The sequence below is a fragment of the Carassius auratus genome, chromosome 30, assembly GCF_003368295.1.
Source record: "Carassius auratus strain Wakin chromosome 30, ASM336829v1, whole genome shotgun sequence".
Lineage (NCBI taxonomy): Eukaryota > Metazoa > Chordata > Actinopteri > Cypriniformes > Cyprinidae > Carassius > Carassius auratus.
Genome location: NC_039272.1, coordinates 28,556,490 through 28,579,184, shown reverse-complemented (window position 1 = coordinate 28,579,184; position 22,695 = coordinate 28,556,490). Strand labels below are relative to the sequence as shown.

Below are 22,695 nucleotides of genomic sequence, written 5' to 3'. Positions count from 1 at the left end.
TGGCCCGTGTAGAGGACTGACTCTTCACCTCAGCTCAGTTTTATATCTGCTCTCTGTTGAAGGGGACACAGGCCAGACCTCATAAAGTTAGAGAATTTTAAGTTTAGGGGCCTTAGAACTTTATAACTCAGTTAAGGCTGTTATTCCCATGATTCTACCTTCAAAGAAATCAGGACAATTAAAGGGTCTGCAAGGGGCTTCCATAGACAAACATTGCATTTATTGGAGTTTCCTGTCTGGGTCTGAGCGCAGGGATGCCCTGCAGCCACTGAGACTACAGCAGCGAACTCACAGACGGACAGACAGACAGAGAGGGAGATGGGAATCTGCCATTGTAATTTCATAGGTTGAATCAGTACTTAGCCTTTCCTCTGTGAGAACATTGCCAGCAGTTACAAAACATCTATTATGTCTACTGGGAGTAGAGTAGCAACAGTACAGTTCAGAGTAGTTTAATAGCATGATTGTGATATAGTACATACAGTATTTCCAAAGCACCAATGCACATGACAAAAGCAGTGACAAAAAATAAGAGAAAATGTATTAAGACAAAAATAAGGTGATAGGAAAATATATCAACAAACAGGAATTCAGCAGTAAAAAAAGAAACACAATTTTTGGGCATTTTTCTATAATATGTTTTTATTGGTTGATTTGATAAATGTATAAAATATATGGTTTGATTTTCAGGGTTTGGGGCAGAGGGGTAACAAAGGGGAAAATTACAGACCACACAAGAGAGGGACAAAGAAAACCATTAGGCTGCGATACAAAAGAAAAACGCTGGCTTGTATTTTTATGTCATCTTTGTGATTTAATTCACTTTTCGTGACAGAAAATAAAAAGCCAGCAAATCAAAATGCCACAACCACTCTAATAATTTATGGTGCGCTAATATTTTACAACCTGCTACAAATGACATCACTGGTTATACTTGTTTAAACAGCACCGTCTACAGGAAAGTAGCCGTAATGACACTTTGCTTAAGCTCCTCGACATCAATTTGTATTTTTAGTTACAGGCCTGAAAAAAGACAGTCTGCTTCACAACAACTTCCCTGACCTCCGAGTGACCCCTTCAAACGGACCCCCAGGTCCACCTGGACCCACCGGTCAGTGAATCAGAATTATTTTCTTGTTTGTTTTTATGTTTATTTGCTAGCTTTTTACAGTATTTTTCACTTTTGGACATTTATACCATGGATAATTTAAACTAAGCTTTTGAAAGCCTGATTTAAAAAACAAAGAATAAAAATCTGATGAATTTATGCCACATAATAACTGAAAATTCAGTTGGATTTATATTAAATCAGCATAGTATGTACAGAACCTTTGTGAATCTGCCTTAATTTCATTGTCCCCCCCCCCCCCCCCCCCCCCCCGTTAATGTCTCAACATGAGATTTGCAAACTCATTGTTGCATAATTTTTGCTAAATTTCAGCCATTAGTTCTTGTGCACATTGGCACATGCTACGTTTCCACACACTGAAAATGGGATATTGAAACATCACACAGCAAAAATACCACTAAACTCAAAGTTGCCTCATTATTTTTAGCCTGTCTTAAGTTACTTTGCAGTGCTATTATTACAATGGATTTTACTCTAGATAAAATATGACTCTGTGTTGGATGTGAAATATGGAATTTGTGTGTGATGAGATTTTAATGTTTTAATCTGTCTCTGGACACAAACCAAGTCTCCTTTTTCTTCTTTGAAATTTTTTTTAAAAAAATGCCATCTCTTTAATGCAGAAAAGCTTTCTAAAAGCTTTAGCACAATCAACCATCTTTAACATGAGTAACACTATTTCGTCATTTCAGCAGGTATTAAAACAATGAGAAAAACCATTCTCTGATATGTTTTTCCTTAGCAGCATCCATCAGGTATATTTAAAATCAGATGTGATATTTGAATTGTATGAACTTGTTTCAACAGGTTAACAAATGAAAGTAAGAAACAGTTTGATTTGGTCCAAATGGACAGTTTTAATCAATATTCTCTCATTTGAGTATCATACTGGACATCATAATGTTTTCCATATGGTGTTTCGAGCCGCATCATGAAACAGTCAGATCATACCATAACGTCAGATCATGAAGGGTTTATTCAGATGTGTCTTTTGTAGGTCCTCCAGGACCGTTAGGACCCAGTGGACCACCGGGCCCTATGGGACAAACTGTAAGTTAAAGACTATTCCTTATGTGAGTGTGTGAATATGTACGTGTACTAATCACATCATCTTTTACTCATGCACTCAGGGAAAGCCAGGAGCTCCTGGTTTGCAAGGCCCTGTGGGACCAAAAGGCGAACGAGGAGAAAGAGTGAGTGCACAAGCATAAAGCTACCCAGAGTGCAACACTGCCTTAACTTACTGTGCAGTTCTCACCCTTAATTTACTTCCACAGGGACCTCTTGGATATCCAGGAGAGAGAGGGTTCAAAGGAGAGCCAGTAAGTCTTCTGAAGCCGTACAGTAACTTTGTATAAGAAATAGATCATTACTGACACTTTTTCTTCCTAGGGAGCACCAGGACTTAAAGGAGAGCCTGGGGAGAAAGGTCTTCCGGTAAGACAAGCCCATCAGGGTCCTGTTAGCTGCACACTCACTCCCTTTGCAGGAGAGCGCATGGGAGAGAAATGATCAGTCCCTGAGCGCACGAGTGCAGGGATAATGTCATTCACTGTTTAAATGCATTGATTTTAATGCAGCAACAATCTCTTTCCTTATACCTGCTTATCGTTGTTCTAGAGCGAATTGAACGTAAGAGATTTTGCCATTTGCCATGACGAATTTGTTGTTCTTGTTTTTAGGTTTTCATTGCTCATCCTGCCATCCATCTGTGTTTTAACATCAACAGTCACGTTAAATCTATCAGTGAAGTTTTCAGCTCGATAAATAGGTGCAGACTGATTTTCATGTTTTCAATTTGTGAAAAATTTAAGCCAAATTAAAGAACGAATGAAAACTCCACTGAAAGGATTTGCTCCACCAATGCTGTTCATTGCTTACTTACAGTACTCACTGTTAGCACATTATAAGTCTTGGTTTTGTGTGCGCTGGTATTGTTTCCATATGTTTTTGAACAAGAGCTTGCCCTTTATGGCTGATCTGAGGCCAGTTTTTGGCTTCTCACTGTCTAAAGGGGAGTTCTTAACTAGTCTCATGTTAGCATACAAGGGCATAATCTATTCAGAATGTGCAGTGATGTTGTTAATGCTGTTGATTTCGATTGGTTGGTGGTTGGGGCTGTCTCTGAGTGTTTCCCCTGTCCTCTAAAGCTGATTCCTTTACTGTGTCCATGGCTGCCTTTCACAGCCACCAGTCTCTTAGCTACCAACTCTGGCATATACCCAACACACAGAGAAGTTAAATCTTTGCTTTGTCATGCTGTGACGACAAAGAAGAAACGTTGTACTATTGATATAACCTCTGTGTGTTCACCATTGTAAATTGATTCATCTGGGTAGTCCAGCAACCAAACCGCTGGGTCAAAACTGCAGAGGGCAGAAATAAGAACAAACATATTTGAAAGACTCTTTGTGTTGTGTATATGCTACATTTTATCATTTGCAGGGATTTGGTGTGTGGATGGATGTGTGGATGGATACAGCGATCCCTCAGTATCCCACATTGCATTGCTGCATGATCCCATCTCATTGCGGTGCTTGTGATCTTCCTTTTGCCTCCTCAACTTACATCTAACCATTCAGTTTTGAGTTTCGTAGCGCTGAGCAATTTCTAGTCAAACAAATGTTCTGTTTAATCGCACTACGTTATCATACACAATCTATTGTGAAAGGCTTGAAAAGCCTCTTAGTTCATAGCAAATTGATGTATGGTTTTCTGCATGCCCTGGCGAACCCAGGAGATTTGTGTTATTAATCATAAGACAGATAATTTCATTAAATCCTATAGGTGTAGCTTCTCTCCTGTTATGCAGACTCCTTAGAGATGTATATGTAACATGTATAAAGACCATTCAGTTATTTGAAGATTAATCTCTTCACATTTATCAAGTGAGGCCAAGCGCTCATATAATACCGTGGAGAAAGGTTCTGGACCATAGCCATACTTACATCTCTTAATGAATATGGTATTATTTGGAAGAAATATTATAAATTGTTTGCTGTTTTATTTGGCTAGATGAACTACCTCCTGCTCTCACAGGCACTAACATTACTCTTTCCTGAGTTCATCAATAATACCATTTTTTCTAACGTGTGCTTGAGCTTGGGTCTGTGTTCTGTAGAATGTATGTTATGTGACAAGTTTCTTTACACTGTTCAAGAAATGCCTACCAAAGCCACATAACCAAATATTTCAGCAGTTTTTTTGTGAAAGGGGACAAAGGTTTTCCGTTAGGTTCCATTTCTGATTAGTTCTTGATGTCCACATATACTTATTCTTTGTAGGGCTGGGTAGAAATATAGATTTTCCAATTAATATTTCAGTAATGTAATTAAGATACAATACTCAACACCATGCCAAAAGCAGTCAGATAATTTGACCACTTAAGTATTATTAAAGAAGAAATGACTTTTATGGGCTGAAAAATGTACTGCATATCCCACGAACCAATTCTTTTTAATGAATCGCAAACATAAAACTTGATCAGTGTAGTCTGATTTACAGACAAATTACTCATTTGATCCAGTTCATGTTATTGAGAATTTCTTGAATGCAGATTGAGTGAAATTGAAATTGAAATTGTAAACCAAGAGAATCAGATACGAACTGAACCGGGAAATCTTTATTGATACCCAACTAAAGTGCCATGAACTTAAAATGCCTGTTGACAAGAAACAAAAACAAAAACGCATATGCTGGTTAGGAATGTTTTGAAGCATGGGAGCTGGTTTGTGCAGGTTTATGCTGGTCCTTAATTGGTCGCGAGCTGGTTTAAGCCAGTTTAAAGCAGCTCATGACCAAATAAGGACCAGCTTAAACCAGCTGCCATGCTTCAAAACATACATAACTAGCATATGCTGTTTTTTTCAACAGGGATGATCAGAATTCATTAAGCATTTAACGTGTGAAAATGATTAACTGGACACCAGTATCTGATAGACATGTACAGTGTGAGCTTATTATGGTGGCTTTGGTGTAAGAGCATCTTTTACCTTGAGATGAGCAGACTAAAGACTAAAGAAATGTATGCATAGTCAACTAAGTGCAAGTATTGTCCAGATGACTCTTACATATCTTTAGTTTGAAGGAAGCTGCTCACCTCTTGGTCTTTCAGTAACATAGTCTGAGTGTACTGGGAATGTTAAAAGCATGTTTAAATCTAAAATGATTGAACATTTGGTCTTGATTTGCTCTAAAGAGCCTTTGGCCTGGACTCAGAAAAAAAATGCATGCTCTTTAGTAAAGACTTACAGCATGGCCATAGAAGAAAAGAATGAGAAAAGACAGGCAGAGCTAAATCTGATGTGTAGTTAACTTGAGTTCTGTAGTGAATGGAGCTGAGATCTTAACCTGCTAACTACGATAATGGATTGAGATTAATGTAATTGATTAACAGAATGACTATGCATCTTGGCGAGCGCTTTTGTTTGGCTTGTTCCCAATACCTTGACGGCTGTATCTATCTCCACAGGGGGATGGGATACACCAAATCCGCGAGGCCCTGAAGATCTTAGCCGAGAGGGTTTTAATCCTCGAGACTATGATCGGTATCCATGGTGAGTAGGAGGCCAGAAGTAGATTTAGGTTCATTTTAAAGGACTTAGGACCAGGGGTCAGAGATTTCAGTGCATCTTTTACCCCACAACATCTTTGGAAAGCCAGTGAAGAGCAAAGTGTGGCGGAGGACAGGGGCCAAGTACTCAACCTGCCATCCACAAGCCCAACCCCCCACCATGCTTGTCAAAAACTCTTGATCTTTGATAGGACTTTAATTTGAAGAAGTTCCAAGACTTGCAGGCTGACTTAGAGCTGCTGGCTCGCAGGGTGCAGCTGCTGGAGGCGATCATCTGGCCAGGTAATGCCCACATGCCTTCGTCTAGCGAGTCAATCTACTGCCATCTCCTGACAAGTTAGAAGATCAGCACACAGGAAGGATCATATGAATACAGAAAAAGACTCCATCCAGGGCCAGACTCCGGCAGTGTTTCCCAGTTACTACCTCTCATAAAGTTGATATGCAACCACTAGGTATTTAGTAGATGCTTTCCCATCCATAGTGACTTACAGTAGGCTACATTTATTATGGAGATGCAGCTGCTGCAACAACCCGGTTTCAGTGCCTCCCTCAAGCATGCAGTGTGATGATTGGAAGCGCAGGAAATCACCCTAGTAATTCATGAATCACCCCTTCTGAAGTTTGAACCAACATCCCTTGAATTACAAGTTAAGATTTTACCCACTTATTTCTGTGATTGGAGAGCCATCATTACCCTCCGAAAACACAGCCATACCACAGGGCTCCAGACTCAGAAATCACTAGGTGCAAAATCACTAAGAGGCAAATGAATTCTAATTTGTCAGATTATGGAATTGCTTGATAAAGACTCTTGCTAAGATGTTGTATAAAACGGGGAGTTCTAGTGTTCGTGATTGTATTTGTGCCATATATTCATGCATTTTGTAAGAATATTTATTCCTGTTCAGGGAAAAATAAAATATAATATTGATTGTCTTACATTCCCATACAAAGTTTACCACACAGTTGATTCAAAGTTTTAAAAGGGCCTAATATTTAAAAATAATAATAATTTGGATCATTTTTAAATTCATATTAACAATAAGTATTTAGTTTTTATTTATTTTTTTACAGTCGATTTTGCCTCACAGAAGGACTGTACTGTGCTAAAAAATAATCAGGAATACTTTTACAAATATATAAAATAAATAAAAATGTGAATATAATTTATGAATTTATACAACAAATCTCTGTTTTGAGACTTTATACTTTAAAACTACAATAATATCTTATAATTTGCATTTGAACAACCAGTCATTAAATAGACTCGTTTAAGCCTCTGACATATTCCAAATCTGAAATATTCAACAACAAAATATATATAATAATAATAATTCAAACCGCTAATAACAACCGGTTTTAAGAGTAATTTGTTCATGTTTTGGGCATCCATCCTCACCTCAACGTAAATCTTAATGCAACTTTCCATGCAGATCTTTTCATGACTATCACTAATAGTTCCTACCCTACCCTACATTTTTTTTTTTTTTTTTTGCAACAATTTTAGTCAGTCTGGGGTCGTTACCACCATTCTTCATCTCAATATGGTAAAACATGATCTCCATAATACCACCATATGCTACTTCTCTTAGAATGAACCGCATATCTGTGACTAGCCACTTAAAAGTATTTCGAGTAAGAGATTAGCACTTAGCAGTCTTAACTCTCTCTTCCTTCAACAGAACCAGATCTAGGGTCAGGAGATGGCGTCTTTGGCACACCGTCTCCAGATGTCTACCGGATTAAGAGGGCAAGGATGTCATCTTTCCGAGTCAATTCTCCCTTAATCACTGCTGAGACCAGGGTTCGTGGGAAGTAGTCTGCATATTCCAAAGAGCGAAGCCATCGTTTCCATCTCAATTTCATCATCAGTAAATCAGCTGAACTGGCAACAACTAGGGTTGCAAAAAGGTGGAAACCTTCCAGTAAATTTCACAAATATTCCAGAATTTTTTTAAAAGTTCCAGGATTTTTCCCTTTGGATTCCTGGGATTTTTGGAAATTAACCAGAAGTGTTCCACTCCTTTGCAACCCTAGCAACAACTACACAAGTCTCCTGAGACACACACATTCTACAGATCCAACCGCTTTGGAATATTCCAGTTATTCAAGAAGGGGGAGACACCTCAGGGAAGACCAAATGGTGCTGTATAAATTAACCACCTCTAATGGGACTCACAGGTTCCTAGCACCTCTCCTCTGGCAAGTTATATGTTGTGTCACTCTTTCGACATAACGAATAGAATCAGTCTCAAAATCAATTTGTCAATTTGTTGTTTCACATGAAAAAGGAAACGTTTTAAAATATGATATACAGAAACAGTATTGGTGCTTGTGTAATTGTTTAACAAAATTGTGGGCAAAGAAGGGTACAAAATGTGATGGAGATGAAGAACGTTTTTTTAGGAGAGCATCAAACCATATTATTAGTCTTTCCAGCTGCTGTTAGGAGCTCATAGTAACTTCAGCAAATGTACTGTATGACAAAATGCACATAACAATTCTGCTATTCAGCCAAACTCCACACTTTCCCCAGTGATAAAACTGATTTCATATTCTGTTCCTTGGATTAAATGCACTATGTAGATAGAGAATCACCTTGTTTTTGTTTTTTTACGAGAAAGGACAACTGAAGGACATAAACATGTATAAACTTTAATAAACCGTTCTGTTGTGATAGGCTTTGGGCTTGGGTTCCCTCTGACTTTTTAAACAGACTAAACTTGTAACTAGATTTGAATAAGTGAAAACAATTTTTTTTTTCTCTTTTTGTTAAAACATGCATTTGAGCATGATTTTAAGTAGCTCTGAATCAAATTTTAGGAATCTCCTCTAGTTCAGGACAACAATTATTAAGTAACCCTATAATAAATAAACTAAAAATGTGCAATTGTGTGAGCTAGAGGAGACAGAACCATAAACTACACAATATCCAACTGGAGCACAAGGGGAAGCAGGAAAACTACTCATATAACTTGAATTCTGTTTCCATGTTTCATGCATGTCTTTTCATCACAGTTACATGCACAACAGAGGCATGGGTTTCCTTTCTCAATACCTTTCTATTCCTATATAAAATATTGTTGTATTAATTATTTATAGATGACTATTAGCAATTGATGTTTTCTCTACTCTGTATACCAATTCATGTAACGTCACCTGTATTTTTTTCCATTTCTAGCCTCTTGTGTGAACTTGTCTCGCCAGTGTGCAGAGTCTTACCAATTGATGTTAAAATGAAATAAACTTTGTTGTGTGTTTCTATTTTTAAGACAATCCATGTTTTTATCAATACTCGTAAACCTGAATGTTTAATTTGTGATATTTTAATGAAGATTCTGTAGCCAAGAAACCTTGACTAAAATACTGACATATGCACATGACTCTCCTGGCCTGACAGTCTGCTAATGTGGATTTAATGATAGCATATCCGTGGAGAAGTTTCTTGGAACGTCCATGTCCCATCCACTGGAACAGTTTGGTTGCTGTTCAGAGTGTTTTTCCATTCTTTAAACTTTTATCATAAAAGCTGCCAACAGCATAATAGAAATATATTAATTTCACAATCCACACCACCCATAATCAGCAAGTCATGAAGTAGTAAATACACAGTTACAGTTCAAATTGAAGATCGGTGCCTCGCTAAAAGTAGTAGTTCACAAAAAAATTCAAATTTGCTAAAAGTGTACTCGCCCTTAAGTTATCCAAGAGACAGCTGAATTTCTTCTTCAGAACAGGTTTGGAGAAATGTAGCATTATGTCACTAGCTCATTGATGGAGTGAATGGGTGCTGTCAGAATTAGAGTTCAAACAGCTATTAAAATATCACAGCAATCCATACGATTTCATGTGATGTTTTTATTGGCTGTTTGGACTCTCATTCTTAGGGCACCCAAGGGATGTAATACTACATTTCTCCAAATCTGTTCCAGTGAAGACACAAACTAATCATCATTTTGGATGCCCTGAGAGTGAGTGAATTTTCAGCAAATTTTCATTTATGGTAGAACTGTTGCTTGAGTAATGGAATGATATAGAGCAATCCTATAGTACAGTTTTTATTTGAAGCATTATCCCTGAGCTATGATGCTGATGATGACTTCTTTCCTTTTGAGATGACCACAGCCTCCTCCCCAATCTGATCATCAATGAGCAAAGAGATTGCTCCATCCAGCTGTCCTGTAGCAGCCAGAGCCACAACAGCTTTCTCTGTGGGGAAGCCCATCTTCTCTAGCTGTTGCAACCTGAAAGTGCAGGAGCTTAGATAGACGAACAGCATTCAAGAGATCACTGTTGAAGAAACACTCATGCGCAGTATTTACTAACCGTATAGAGGACACCGAGGACTTGGATACTTCCACTTTGTCCGCAACACCTTCAGGTGCGTCGTGGAGTGATGCTAGTATCCCTGCTCTCAGCATCTCCTCCTCTAACAGCTGTGAATCGGTTGCCATCAAAGGCTCCTGATGCCACTCAGACACTGAATGCTGCCACGCAGAATGATCTTCCAACTGGGATCTGCTGGTTGATGGCTCAGGTCTATTATAGAACAAAAATAAAGCTCATTCATTCTAGTTCGATTATGTGATTTATTCAAAAGAAAATGAATTATTAGCATAAAGTTCACAGTAACCTTATTGAGGTGTTGTGGTAAAGAGGCAGGTGTGAATGAGAGGTAACTGAGATGTAAGCCCATTTTGGCAAGCAGGCACAAGCACCCAGCTTCTCTATCTGCTCCAATAGTTCAATAAACTCATTATTGTCTGTATAATATATTAAGGGCATTACATTAATGAGTTTATAAATAAATTATTTTATACCACAAAGTGTACTGCAGTGGTTCCTACCCCTAATTAGGGGCCTCAGCAAGACTCAGCAAATATATATATATATATATATATATATATATATATATATATATATATATATATATATATATAATGATAATGTAACTACATACTCTTAACTCTACACACTCTTAAAAAAAATGCATAAAATACTATATATATTAAATGAATTAAAAATATGTCATCATTTACTCCACCTCATGTACTTCCAAACCTGTGGGACTTTCTTTTGTGGAATGTTAGCAAGTAGTTATGGTTCCCATTGACTTTCATTGTACAGACAAAAAAATGCAATGAAAGTCAATGGGAACCAAACCTGTTTTGTTATCAACATTCTTTAAAATATTTAGCGAACAGGTTTGGAATGACATGAGGGCGTGTTGGTCACCGGGGAGCCTATAATTCAGAAAAGCTGAGAAAGGATACAGTTGAGACCCAGGCAAATGGCATAAAAGTGCAGCAGGCCAGCAGCACCGGGAAGCAGGAAGAGGTCGAGGATCAAGAGCAGCCAAGGCAAGGACCAGACAGGAACAAAGCGCAAGACTCTCCTCTGCTTCACCTGCCGACACTGAGCTGTGAGGAGGGCAAGGTGGGTGGCTGAGTAACCACTGACCCTGCTGGCTTCATCCCCAGTAACAAAGAGAAAGAGGGAATAAATAGGAGGAAGGAGCACAGTAGAGATAAACGAGAGGGCTAGGAAGACAAAAGTGCCCCATCTTCTCTCCTGGCAGGGCCCGAGCCACAGCAGCAGAGTGATGTTGTGGAGAAATGAGGTCAACTCCTCATTACTGAAGGCGTAGAAGATGAAATCTGCATTACACAAGGAACATCAGGAACTCAATGTTTAGAATCTGAAATCATAGTCCTGTACATTCGTGCACTGCTTACCATAAAATCCAGGAAAATCCCCGCCTGGTCCTAAACTTAGGCTGGCGTGAATACCACAGAGCCAAGTCGACAAAATTAACAGGAGTATTAAAAACGTTCCACTACAATAACCTGGACGGTTTGATCCAAACCACATCCATGCCGAAAATAGATGATCAAGCATTTTAAAATCAAAAACGCATCACCTGACAGTTGCTTACATTACAAGAGTATATCTAAATAGGCAGGAATATCATAGTGTATGTATTCATGTTTCCAATTTAATTTCAGTTTACGACGCTGGCATATTGCTGTCTGTTTTAACACATACTTCATCTAACGATGAGAGTACTTACTACAAAGTGCACAAATATCCAATTTGTTATACTAATTTAAATAATAATAAACAAGTAGGCTAAGACTAAGCTACACCAATATCCAATGTCATTTACGAAGCCTTTTATTTTGACAGCAAATAACTTCCTCTTACGTGCAAGCGCATTGGGGGAGTATCCAAATATGTTTAGTAAAACGTAATTTTAATACGCAAATGTATGTATTTGTTAAACTATATATAACTATTTTAGACAGATTACCAATTGATCGAATCAAATGTATAGATAATCAGGCAAATGACACGTTAATAATTACAAACAGAAGATTACATCTGCCCCCCTCTACACTCGGTGTGTTGGTATGTTCCATATTGACTCCACGCAGGCGCACATATCGCGCGCATGCACAGTCGTTCACATCGCGTACGTTCTCAAACGGAAAGATGGCGTCAGTTTCGAGTGAGTAATTTTTTTCTCTCTCTCGTTTATGTCGTTTTAAATTTTAGGATTTTTAGAACATTGCAAATGCTAGAAATCTTCATAGTTGGGGTAGTCGTTAAGTAATGTTAAGAAATTGGGAGTTTTTTTTATAACCGACACTCCTTGAGCACGCGGCCTAAGATTTGTGTTTTTAGGTCAAGGTGGTTGTTTGAAGCTAACGGATCCTTAGCTAGGCCTCACCCCTTTAAAATTAGTTTATAGTTTACTAAGAGAGTAAAATCAACACACCATCAAAATGATTTACTGTAATGCGTTTTCGTGTTCTTTTAGTGCACAAATCTAGAGCTCGTTTCAACAAGTAAACAGTGACTAGCAGGCGTGGTTTAAAAACAGCGGGATAAAGAGCGCAGCCTCCTCGACGAACGCAAATTTTAGTGTTCGTATTGCACTTTTGCTTTTAGTATTGCAAAAGAAACTTGCACATGATATTTGGTTTCTTGCTCTTCTTGTTTTTTTTTTCGTCATCAGTTAAAATAACGCGAAATCGTAAACGTTCAAATGCATGGTTTTGAGTTTATCTTGCTTAACTAAACTAAATGAAGTTAAATAACTAAAATGTGTGGTGGTTCAGTATAACGGACCCCTTTTTCTTATGAATACTTCAGTACTCTATACAACTAGGCCTGTCTTGTTGATATAAGCTTTGTTCCAGCTGAATAGCTGGAATTCATTACGGACTGCGCTTCGTTGTCTTTGTTGTTTGCTCAAGTCATGCATGTTTCTCCCATCATTTTTGGACTATTATAAAACGCTAGATGTGCAGTCAATATGCATCTTTATTTTCCTGACGTTATGCAGCTGTTAACTCTGCTTGCAGGAATTCATTTTTTTTGTTATTTACTTTCCTTTAGATTATAGCAGCTACAACCAGGCTGGTGCACAGCAGTCGTAAGTCCATCTCCATTAACATGTTGTATACCTTAACATAGTGTATACTGTTCATTATCTTAATATTATATAACAGAGCATGCATACAATGCACATTTTACACAGGTATGCCTCATACACCACCCCACCTTCTCAGGGCTATGGACAGACAGCACAGGTAAACCTAAGCTTGACAAAGCATTTCCACACATGTATGCGTATTTGTTTGATACTATTTTATAGTTTTCATGTAACTTAACATCCTTACAGGAACGCCCAAAACAAGGCTTTCCTCCATTAACTTTTTTTTTTTTTAGGTTTATATAGGATGACACCAATATTAAAAGGCCAGATTCAGTATACAACTTATTGATGTGTACTTTCTACAGGCAAGCAGATAAACCCAGAGTAAAAAAGCAGGGCACAGAGTTTTACATGAAAAGGCTTTCCATATAAACCATTATTAAAAAAAAACAACTAGCACATTGGATTTGTTTTCCAGGCTCATCTGCTTGCCTGCAGAAAGTATGCATCATCATAAAGTGTGTGCTGAATTTGGTCTTTTTAATTATTTTTGATCATTTTGATTCATTAAGGCATTTTAAGTGTTTTTTTTTTTTTACATTTAACGTTACTTTTTTTCCTACTCTTTTTAGTAATTGAAATATTAGTAAATTGGAAGCATGGATACTTGACAGGCTGCAGGTCTTCACGTCGGTCATGTCACTGAAACTATGAATTGAGCAATCCTGGTTGTTGAGTCTGATGTTTTGTGTTAAAGAGAATCTAGTGGCATTTAATTCCGCAAAACTTATTTTATAACAGGGTTATTCTCAGCAAGATTATGGCACATATGCTCAACCCGCTGCTGCACCTGAGTCCACCTACAGCCAGGCAGCGCCCTCTGCTGGAGCGTATGCACAGCAGCAGTATGGATCTTCATATGGACAAGCAGCAGCAACTGCAGCAGCAGCACCAGGTCTGTAGGCACAGCTTTGGACCGAAATAAAAGCAATCCATAATAATGCTTCCTCCAGTAGAATTAGTCCAGCCCATTGTTGTCGTTTTGCATCAGAATCCAAAAAGATGTTTACAACAACTCTGTAAATGGTGCTTCATCTGTGCATATTTCTCTGCTGATTCAGAGAGGTTGATTTATTTTCTTTTGCTGGAGCATTCACCTATTCAGTGAAGAGGATCCATTGGTTGATGTAAATGACTTTTTACATTTCTCAATTCTCTTTATTCCTTGAGTTTTTTTTTTTTTTTTTTTTTTTTTTTTTTTTTAATGCAGAGACCAACCAGCTTTGTGGGGAAATTTGCAAACAATGCAAAGTGTCTTGGTGTATTACAGTTAAAAGGAACTGAAAAAGTAGATTTCTTGCAAGAACATTGAAATTGCAAATGTGTTGACGTTTTTGACTTCGGTATTTCCCACACCTTTTAGTTGTTAGGCTTGGAAATTCCTGCTTACTAAATTGCACCATTTTAGTTCTTTTGTACACATGGTCATGCTGTGTTTGTTCAGGTGGACATAGAACATGATTCTCATGACTAATGTTAAATTATTATTCTCCCTCTCAGCTGCATATGGAACAGCACAGCCGGGAGCTTATAGTCAGCCTGCGCAGAGTTACGGGGCCAGCAGCTACGCCAACTCCACTGCAGCCCCTGCCACCCAGGCATCCTATGGCTCCCAGCCCGGATACTCCACCCAGCCGGCCTACTCTGGCTACAGCCAGCAGCCTGCTGCCTCCGCTCCTCAGAGGTAACTGGACCGTCTCCTAGAGCATCACATTAACAGGATGCTGTATAGAGCCTCCCACAGTATTTCCATATGCTGTTCATTCTTCATGCTGAATGCCACTTGAAATGCACAGTTCCCATGCAAATCCCGTTTCTCTCTGTAGTGAATGTGTAAGATCTAAGAGGCTGTATATGCTAATATGTAACATTTCTTAATACTATCAGTGTTGACAACAGTTGTGCATATCTTTTGTGAGAACAGTTTTGCATGCACAGAAAGTTCAAAAGCATAGCATTTATTTATAATTCCGTAAAACTTAACGTTTTTTTTTTGGATAAATTTAACATGTCTTTTTAAACAGAATGTACAGTGTGCACATCTTTTAAATGTTTTTAATTTATCTGTATTGCAGCTATAGTGCAAGTGGCCAGCCGGCCTACAACCAAGGTGCCTATTCCCAGCCTGGAGCGTATTCTCAGCCTCAGGGTGGGTACCAGGCTCAGCAGCCTGGCTATGGGCAACAGCAGCAGAGCAGCTACGGACAGGGACAGCCACCTCAGCAGCATCAGCAAGGCCCACCTGCTGCCTACCCCCCACAGGGGAACAGTTCTTATGGACAACCTCAGTACGGCCAGCAGAGTGCATCACAAAACGATTACAACCAGCGAAGCTCTTATAGTACGTTTTTCACCATTTTAAAGTGATTTTAAGTTTCTTATCAAGTTAAGGTTGTATGTTTAGTGTGTGACCTCTCCTGTAGGCAGTTACGGTCAGAGTGGTGTGAGCGGAGGCTACCCAGGGTCACAGCAACGGGGTGGATACCCAGGAGATTCCGGCAGAGATGGTTATGATCGAGGTCCTCGTGGCCGCGGGGGTATGGGCCGTGGAGGCATGGGGTAAGTTCAGACTTTAATGTACCCAAATGTTCATTGCTCTCCTGCTCGCTCATTTCACTGAGCAGAATCACTCACCACATGCAGGTGTCCAAGAAGAGTGGAGTTTCTTGTGTAGTTATTCCAACCATTATTTGAGTTCTAGAGGTTTTTATGACACCACAAAAGTATTGTTGCTGGGATGTTTTAATTTGGTCTAACATATTGCAAGCATTTTTACGATTACAATTTTGAGGGGCATTTAATGCTTATTCTAAGACTGAGGAATTAATAGATTTGATCTCACAAAGCTCATAGCTTACTGGTCTTTGCCTTTTCTTTACTCACTGTTATTTCAAGTGTGGCAGCATATCGAAGATTTGAGGAGGGTTTTTTATTTTATTTGATTAAATATTTATTTTGTTGCAGTAAGCTGCCAAAGAAATTAAAAACATTGTTTTTTCAAAAGCTGTATGACTGCTGTTGAGTTTGAGTGGAGAAAATGAGTAGTTTACTGTATAACTATCGCAGTAGATGGTGGCACACAATGATGGGTGTTTAAGTTTTGTCCTGATTTACTGGGTTTTAAATTTTGAATGGAGGTTTGTCAGGATGCAGAAAGTAATCTGGTTTCAAAATGGTGAATGTTAACAGAAGGGATGGTTCAGCGTTGGGAAAGAATGTATCATTTATATAAATTGGTTGGAGTAACCTTGAACGAAATCCTTGAATGCTTAATGGACACGCATAAAATGAAATACTTTGGTAACCAGAGGTAAGAATGTTCTTTTTATTCATAAACAGTTCTTCAAACACTTCTCAGTAGGTGGTTTTTGTTAACCAATAAAACTAAGTCACTGACTCCAAACTAAAAAGGAAAATCAAGTTATTTCTGGTCCAACTGAACTTGTTTCAAGGGATGGTGAGCATGCTATTAAATATTTCTGATATTTACATTTTCTACACTTTCATGTACTTGAATATCTTTGCATTTGTGAACTGTTCTCATTTCAAAGGCCTTGTTTTAACATTCTTTGTCACATTTATACGCTGCAGGTATCAGAGATCGATGTAAGAACAGCAGTACTTATTCTTTAAGTACCTTTTTCCATTTCAAAGGCGACATCTCAAAGAACAATGGGGATTTTTTTTGATTTGGGTTTTATTTGCCTAATGTTTGGATAATTTATCAGCATATTTGTGATTTCATTTTTATATACTTACCACAATTTGTAAACCTATGTCTTTTGTACTATATATTTATGAGTGTACTTTTGTTCAATGCTGATTTTGTTTCTTTTTTTTTTTTTTGGATTGAAATAGCTAAAGGGATTTTTCTAAATAACCGGATTGCTGTATTTACATTTTGCCTCATTAATTTTATACTGGTTGCAGCCCAAAGCCTGAGGCACCAAACTTACTTGGCAATTCATCCCACTAAAAAAAAAAGGTTTAAAGAAAAGATTTGTATTTCTGGTTCTATGTGGATGTCATTTTACATTATGTGCAACCAAACTGTTAAGTAACATGTTATAGAAGTCATGAAGCAGCCCCAATTAGTTACTAAAATACACTGTACATTTATCACATGGGGCATTTGCAAGGTTAGAGGGAGAAACTGTGTTCATTTCCTACTCAAGTCCTATGGTTGAAGACTAAAAGGAATATCGCCTTCATATCTTCATGTTTAGCATCGCTGGAGACAGAGGGGGCTTCAATAAGCCTGGTGGTAAGTTCCTAAAGCGTATTCCATTGGCTAGTCCACTCGAGTTAATGTAGAGGCCATTCATGCCTATGTGTCCTTAAGAGATTTCTTTGGTGTGCCACTTTTTTGACCAAAAAAAGAGTGTCCTAATGGTTTATATTTGGATTTCTTGAAAAGTTGAGACGTGTCCTTTGACAGAAGCTATTTTTTTTCCATTCTGAGAGACAATTGTGGTCAAGGGTAATCCTGAAAATGGTCATATCTTAATGTTTTTAATACTGCTCACAGGTTTTTGTTTGTCTTGGCAGATGGGCAGGTTTGCTTTTAAGATGTTATGTCATTGTCTAATATTGTTTCTTGTCTTTCTCTGCTTTGATCCATGGAAACCCAGAAGGCATGAGGGGTGGAATGGATCGTAACATGGGTATGTGCTGGAAATAATCCCCCTCTCCTTTAATGTTCACTGCAGATAAAAAATTTGTCTCTTCAATCTTTTAAAACAAGGATGCAGTAATTTGAACAAAAGTGACCGTAAAGTAGTTTCTATGCTGTTCTTTTGACTGTTTATTCAAATAAGCTTGAAAAAAGAGTCACAATTTTTTCGATCATTGATTTAATGTTTTTGAGCATCAAATCACCATAATAAAATGATTTGATCATTAAAATAGAAAATTGGCGTTTTAAATGATTTAAAATATTGCAAAATAAATTCATCCTTGAGTAGCATAAGAAGCTTCTTTGAGTATCTTACTAACTCCACATTTGTTTTTAACCAAAGTGCAAGTTAACAGTGTAGTTAAATTATGCTTTACAAATACATCTTCGATAAAATGGTAAAATTTGATTCTCTCCCACAAACACCAGGGCATCCAGGAGAGCAGGACTCTGAGAACAGCACCATCTACATCACAGGCCTCACAGAGAATGCCACTCTACCAGAGATGGCCGACTTCTTCAAACACTGTGGAGCGTTACGGGTGAGGAGCTGCATAACTAGATTAGCCTTTTATCATCTGAATCCAGCTGTTGTAGTGGCTGCTTTGACACTTTCCATTTTTCATAGCTATCTTGACCATTTTTGTTTCTCGTAGATAAATCGGCGTTTAAATCAACCAGCCATAAACATCTACACAGATAACGACACTGGCAAGCCAAAGGGAGATGCCACGCTCTCTTATGAGGAACCTGCCTTTGCCAAAGCTGCTGTTGAACACTTTGATGGTTGGTTTCTCAGATTATCATCTGCTGTGTTAATTGCTTGACTTTTATTCTGCCTGTTTGACTCAAGATCTCTTCACTTTTAAACATTCTCAAACATGTTGCTCATACCTCAGGTAAGGAATTCCAGGGCAGGAGGTTAAAGGTCTCTATGGCTCGCCGGAAGCCCATGATGGGGGGTATGAGAGGTGGAATGCCAATGAGAGGTGGCCCTGGGATGGACCGTGGAGGTATGATAAATTTAAACCAGCAGGAATCCTTCAGGTGGGGGGTTTATCTGTATTGTAACCGTGGCTTCTTGTATGCCAACAGGCATGGGAAGAGGAGGGGAGAGAGGTGGTTTCCCCCCTCGTGGAGGCCCTCGAGGTGGAATGGGTTGGAACGGGCCTCCAGGAGGCAATGTGCAGAAGAGAGCTGGAGACTGGGAATGTCCCAAATCGTAAGTGAAACAAACTGTTTTGAAGCAGCCAAATTACGATGCATCTGTTTTGCAATGCATGAGGCCTGTTGAGTAAGCATAAAAAGTGTTGACCTCTGTTTCAATCTCTTATCTTAAATACAGTGGATGTGGAAATCAGAACTTCTCCTGGAGAACGGAGTGTAACCAGTGTAAAGCTCCAAAACCTGAAGGCCTAGGAGCTCCTCCCTTCCCTCCTGGAGGTACACACAAATGAAGTCTTCCCTTATCAGCTGATGAGCTCTAAAAGTGTCCCTGACTGAGATTTGTGTAGATGTGTAATAGAAAAACATGATTTGTTTTAATTGTAATTTTAGGCGGTGATCGTGGCAGGGGTGGAATGAGGGGCGGCAGGGGAATGGATCGTGGTGGTCCGGGGGGCATGCGTGGAGGCTGGGGTGGGGATCGTGGCGGATTCAGAGGCGGTCGTGGTGGAATGGACAGGGGCGGATTCAGAGGAGGTAGCAGGGGTGGTCCTCCCATGGACCGAGGGGGCAGGAGAGGCATGGGACCCCCAGGGAAGATGGATATGAGGTGAGCGTAATTTACTGAGTATAACAAGACGTATGCAAAAAGCTTAAGTCTGGGAGGTGCTTCATGTACTTACGATGCATATTTTCTTTTTTGTTTAACAGGGATCATCGTCAGGAGCGCAGAGACAGACCCTACTGAGATCATGCATCAAGCAAATGGAAATTTACATAGATGATCATTTTAAAAGTCATTTTTATTTATGAATCCATATTTATACATGGTTCTTTTTTTTTTCTTTTTTTTTTTTGCTTTGTTTTTAATTTCAGTACCACATTGTGGTTTTAGTTAAACCTTTAGGTTGCTTTTTTGTATGCAATAATGGCCATTTATTTTTAAAGATACTCAGTTGCCCTGTTGTCACCATTTTTGAAAATGTCCGTCTTACATGTCTCTCTATGTAACTATGTACTTTGAACTGTTTTTAAAAAATAAACTTTTCCACCTCCAGTCATTTAGCTGTTTGTTCCTTTTCGTAATGTGGTTTTTGCTTACTGAAGTTAGCAGCAATTATTACTTCATACATGCCATCTCTTCACGTCTCTATATTAGTTAATAGGAGATTATAGCCTCCTGTTAATTCATGCTTTAAGCTCTTTTAGCTGTTCTAAAAGGATGTTTTAAAACCGCAACACAGCATTACTGTAAATCTAATAACATGCACCTACTCTTATGATTGGGTGCAATTCAGACTTTAACCATTAGGTGTCTCGTTTGTTCTAATTCTAGTTTCAATCACTGCCATGTGCATGAAAGAGCAGATGATTTTTTTTTTTTTTTGATAGAGCAGATTTATCTGCTGAATACCAAGTAAAATGACGCCAGCCCTGTTATCAGACCATTACTAATGACTGCTGTGCAACATTTTTCAGACATGAGCAGTTTCTGTTAGGTCAGTCCAATTTTGGAGGTGGAAATGTAAAGCTGTGCAGAGTGTTTCAATTCAAACAAATGCTGCAGTGTGTTTTCTGCTCTGACGTCTAATTGTTCTATAACAGCACAAGTTGAAACTGTGGTCTCCTATAAAACTCAAGACCATTAACAACATTTTACTTCATCTGAAAAGCATCTGGCATGTGTTCACCATGAGCTCGGGTTGAATCATTGCTCTTGTTAATTGAAGTGTTGGCAGGAGCTGACGGGATGCTGCTTGTACCAGCTTTGGAGCCTTTTTGCAAACCCCATCTTAAGTTCATATCTAATTACACTCAGAAATTGAATTCAGCAAAGGTCATTCTCAATCATAAAATATTTCAAAGCATAGAATGGATAGTGTTTCATTTCAGTTTCACGAGCTGATGCCTTTTTAATGGACCGCTTGAAGCCAAATGCTCTCTTGCTGGAGAGCTGTGGAATGAACTGGTTTGTGTGTGTGTGTTTACAGAAAAGCTGATTCATCCAGGCCTCGAAGAATGATCTCATTCCTTCTCTTGCTGTGTGTCCTCCCCTCTGTCTAGCTCTCTTAAAGAAACAACCGACGCTTTTCAAATCAAAACAAGGGCCTCCCTTTGGCTGCACGGCTGCTGTTGGAATCACACACTGCAGTAGTCCAGTCCGAGCTATTGAAGTGCACGCTGCCAGAGCAGGAAGTAAAGCAGAAGAAAATAAAAACATTTCCATTATGCTCTCAGATCCCATGTTAGGGTATCATGCAGTGAATAAAAGCTCAATGATACACAAAAGCTATTATAATCTCTTATGGTTGGTCTGCTGTTAGGTTTAGAGGAGAGTGAGTGGGTGTGATTTAAATCTCCAGTTGGCTTGTTTGGTGACATACGTCAAAAACATCCAAGCAAAAGTGAGTCTTAAAATAGGACGGCACTAGGGAGGGAAGCTCATGAGTTTTCCTCATAGGGATCATTTTTTGATCCACTAGCATTAACATTATAATACATCAGTGAGATGCATTCGGAAGGATTGTATGAAACCGTGATATTTAGAATGTCTTCTCATTCTCAGCATGTGCCTTAGTGTGGCTTTGACCTATGATTGTTAAGAGTTGAGTTTCTGAAGACAAACTTCAGTTGTCCTACAGTCATTGAACTCAGTGTTTAAAGGAGATGAATGAGCGCTGATTAACATCATGGTGATGTCCTCATGTCTGTCTTTTGTCTGCCTGTTCAGAATGGTCCCTTTCACTTGCTGATGACCAAGACCATTGGCAGAGTAGTGCGAATAAGCCTGGACTAAAGTTTTGGAGCCCTAACAGGAACAGAGCCTGCTGGATAACCACATTAATTTAATTTGACAAACTTGATTAAAGTTTGGCAGTGACAGTTTTTAAGAATGTGGCTCAAACAAGATTGACGTTACGGAGCAATGGAGCAGATAATGTGGCAAACACTTTTGTAAAAAGTACGTTTTTTCACTAATTAATGAACAAAGAGAGATTATCTTTTAAATTCTAGAGTGGTCTTTACACGTACAGCAAGATTTTGTTTTATTATATGTATTTTTAAGTTTACAAAAGACACCCAAACACACAACATATGTCACGGCTCTCAAAAATACTTTTTTCTGATACCGGCGCTACTTGCACGTCCTCAAAAATTAAACCGCGGTTTCGCATTTTTAGCGGGAGTTCGCTAGTTTGTGGTGCAGCAAACGGTCGTCGGAGCATCTTAATATGTTTCCTAACAAGACACCAAATGAATTTGAATTGCAGATAGAAATATATCACATAATATTGTACGTAGGTGGCCTATTTTAGCGGAAGCTTTAAGGTCATGTAAACAACATAATATGTATAACAATTATAATAACTAAATAAATCCTAATTTATGGTTGTATTTTTAAGGTTGTATAAATAAATGGGATAGCGTAGTTAATCGGTCATCATGGCACATAGTCCTAAGGTTACCCTCCACGTCTGACTAGTTACCTCAACTTTGCGTCGCCTGACTGTAACTGTACATTGCCCTGCCACATTTGCTTATCACATCAAGGTTGTATGTTTAATTACATCAGTTAATTTGAGTTGAGTGTTTGATTTAAACAGACGGTCAGCGCGTGCAAACATATTACATGATCAAAGTCGCACTAA

The 22,695-nt window shown here is 38.7% G+C and overlaps 3 protein-coding genes across 8 annotated transcripts in view; 2 read left to right on the top strand and 1 right to left on the bottom strand.

Moving 5' to 3' along the window:
• emid1 (EMI domain containing 1) overlaps positions 1–8,969 on the top strand; it is a 58,196-nt gene extending 49,227 nt beyond the window's left edge. The window contains exons 10-17 of one of the 6 annotated variants that reach the window (XR_003276654.1): positions 1,016–1,111; positions 2,127–2,179; positions 2,260–2,322; positions 2,407–2,451; positions 2,522–2,566; positions 2,750–2,761; positions 5,601–5,984; positions 7,388–7,428. Coding sequence is in view for 4 of the 6 variants with exons in the window: in XM_026212574.1 (XP_026068359.1) it covers positions 1,016–1,111; positions 2,127–2,179; positions 2,260–2,322; positions 2,407–2,451; positions 2,522–2,566; positions 2,750–2,761; positions 5,601–5,685; positions 7,388–7,524 (536 nt within the window). In the remaining 2 variants the exon portion in view is untranslated. Of the gene's footprint in view, positions 1–1,015; positions 1,112–2,126; positions 2,180–2,259; positions 2,323–2,406; positions 2,452–2,521; positions 2,567–2,749; positions 2,762–5,600; positions 5,985–7,387 lie in introns of all 6 variants that reach the window. The other 5 variants (XM_026212576.1, XM_026212574.1, XR_003276655.1 and 2 more) reach the window with 5 other exon arrangements.
• On the bottom strand, positions 8,459–11,877 carry rhbdd3 (rhomboid domain containing 3). Its single transcript, XM_026212578.1, has 5 exons — positions 11,441–11,877; positions 10,979–11,362; positions 10,339–10,468; positions 10,032–10,244; positions 8,459–9,949 (listed from the first exon to the last, which is right to left on the bottom strand). Exons 1-5 carry the CDS (start codon positions 11,601–11,603, stop codon positions 9,787–9,789), a joined length of 1,053 nt encoding a protein of 350 aa, XP_026068363.1. The 5' UTR covers positions 11,604–11,877; the 3' UTR covers positions 8,459–9,786.
• Positions 11,878–12,116: 239 nt separating this feature from the next.
• Positions 12,117–20,106, top strand: ewsr1b (EWS RNA-binding protein 1b). The gene is made up of 16 exons (XM_026212572.1): positions 12,117–12,213; positions 13,107–13,143; positions 13,249–13,300; positions 13,948–14,101; positions 14,707–14,890; positions 15,282–15,547; positions 15,630–15,765; positions 17,433–17,470; positions 17,838–17,870; positions 18,311–18,423; positions 18,538–18,667; positions 18,781–18,894; positions 18,977–19,103; positions 19,227–19,324; positions 19,439–19,655; positions 19,757–20,106. Exons 1-16 carry the CDS (start codon positions 12,198–12,200, stop codon positions 19,791–19,793), a joined length of 1,752 nt encoding a protein of 583 aa, XP_026068357.1. The 5' UTR covers positions 12,117–12,197; the 3' UTR covers positions 19,794–20,106.
• The last annotated feature ends 2,589 nt before the right edge of the window (positions 20,107–22,695 follow it).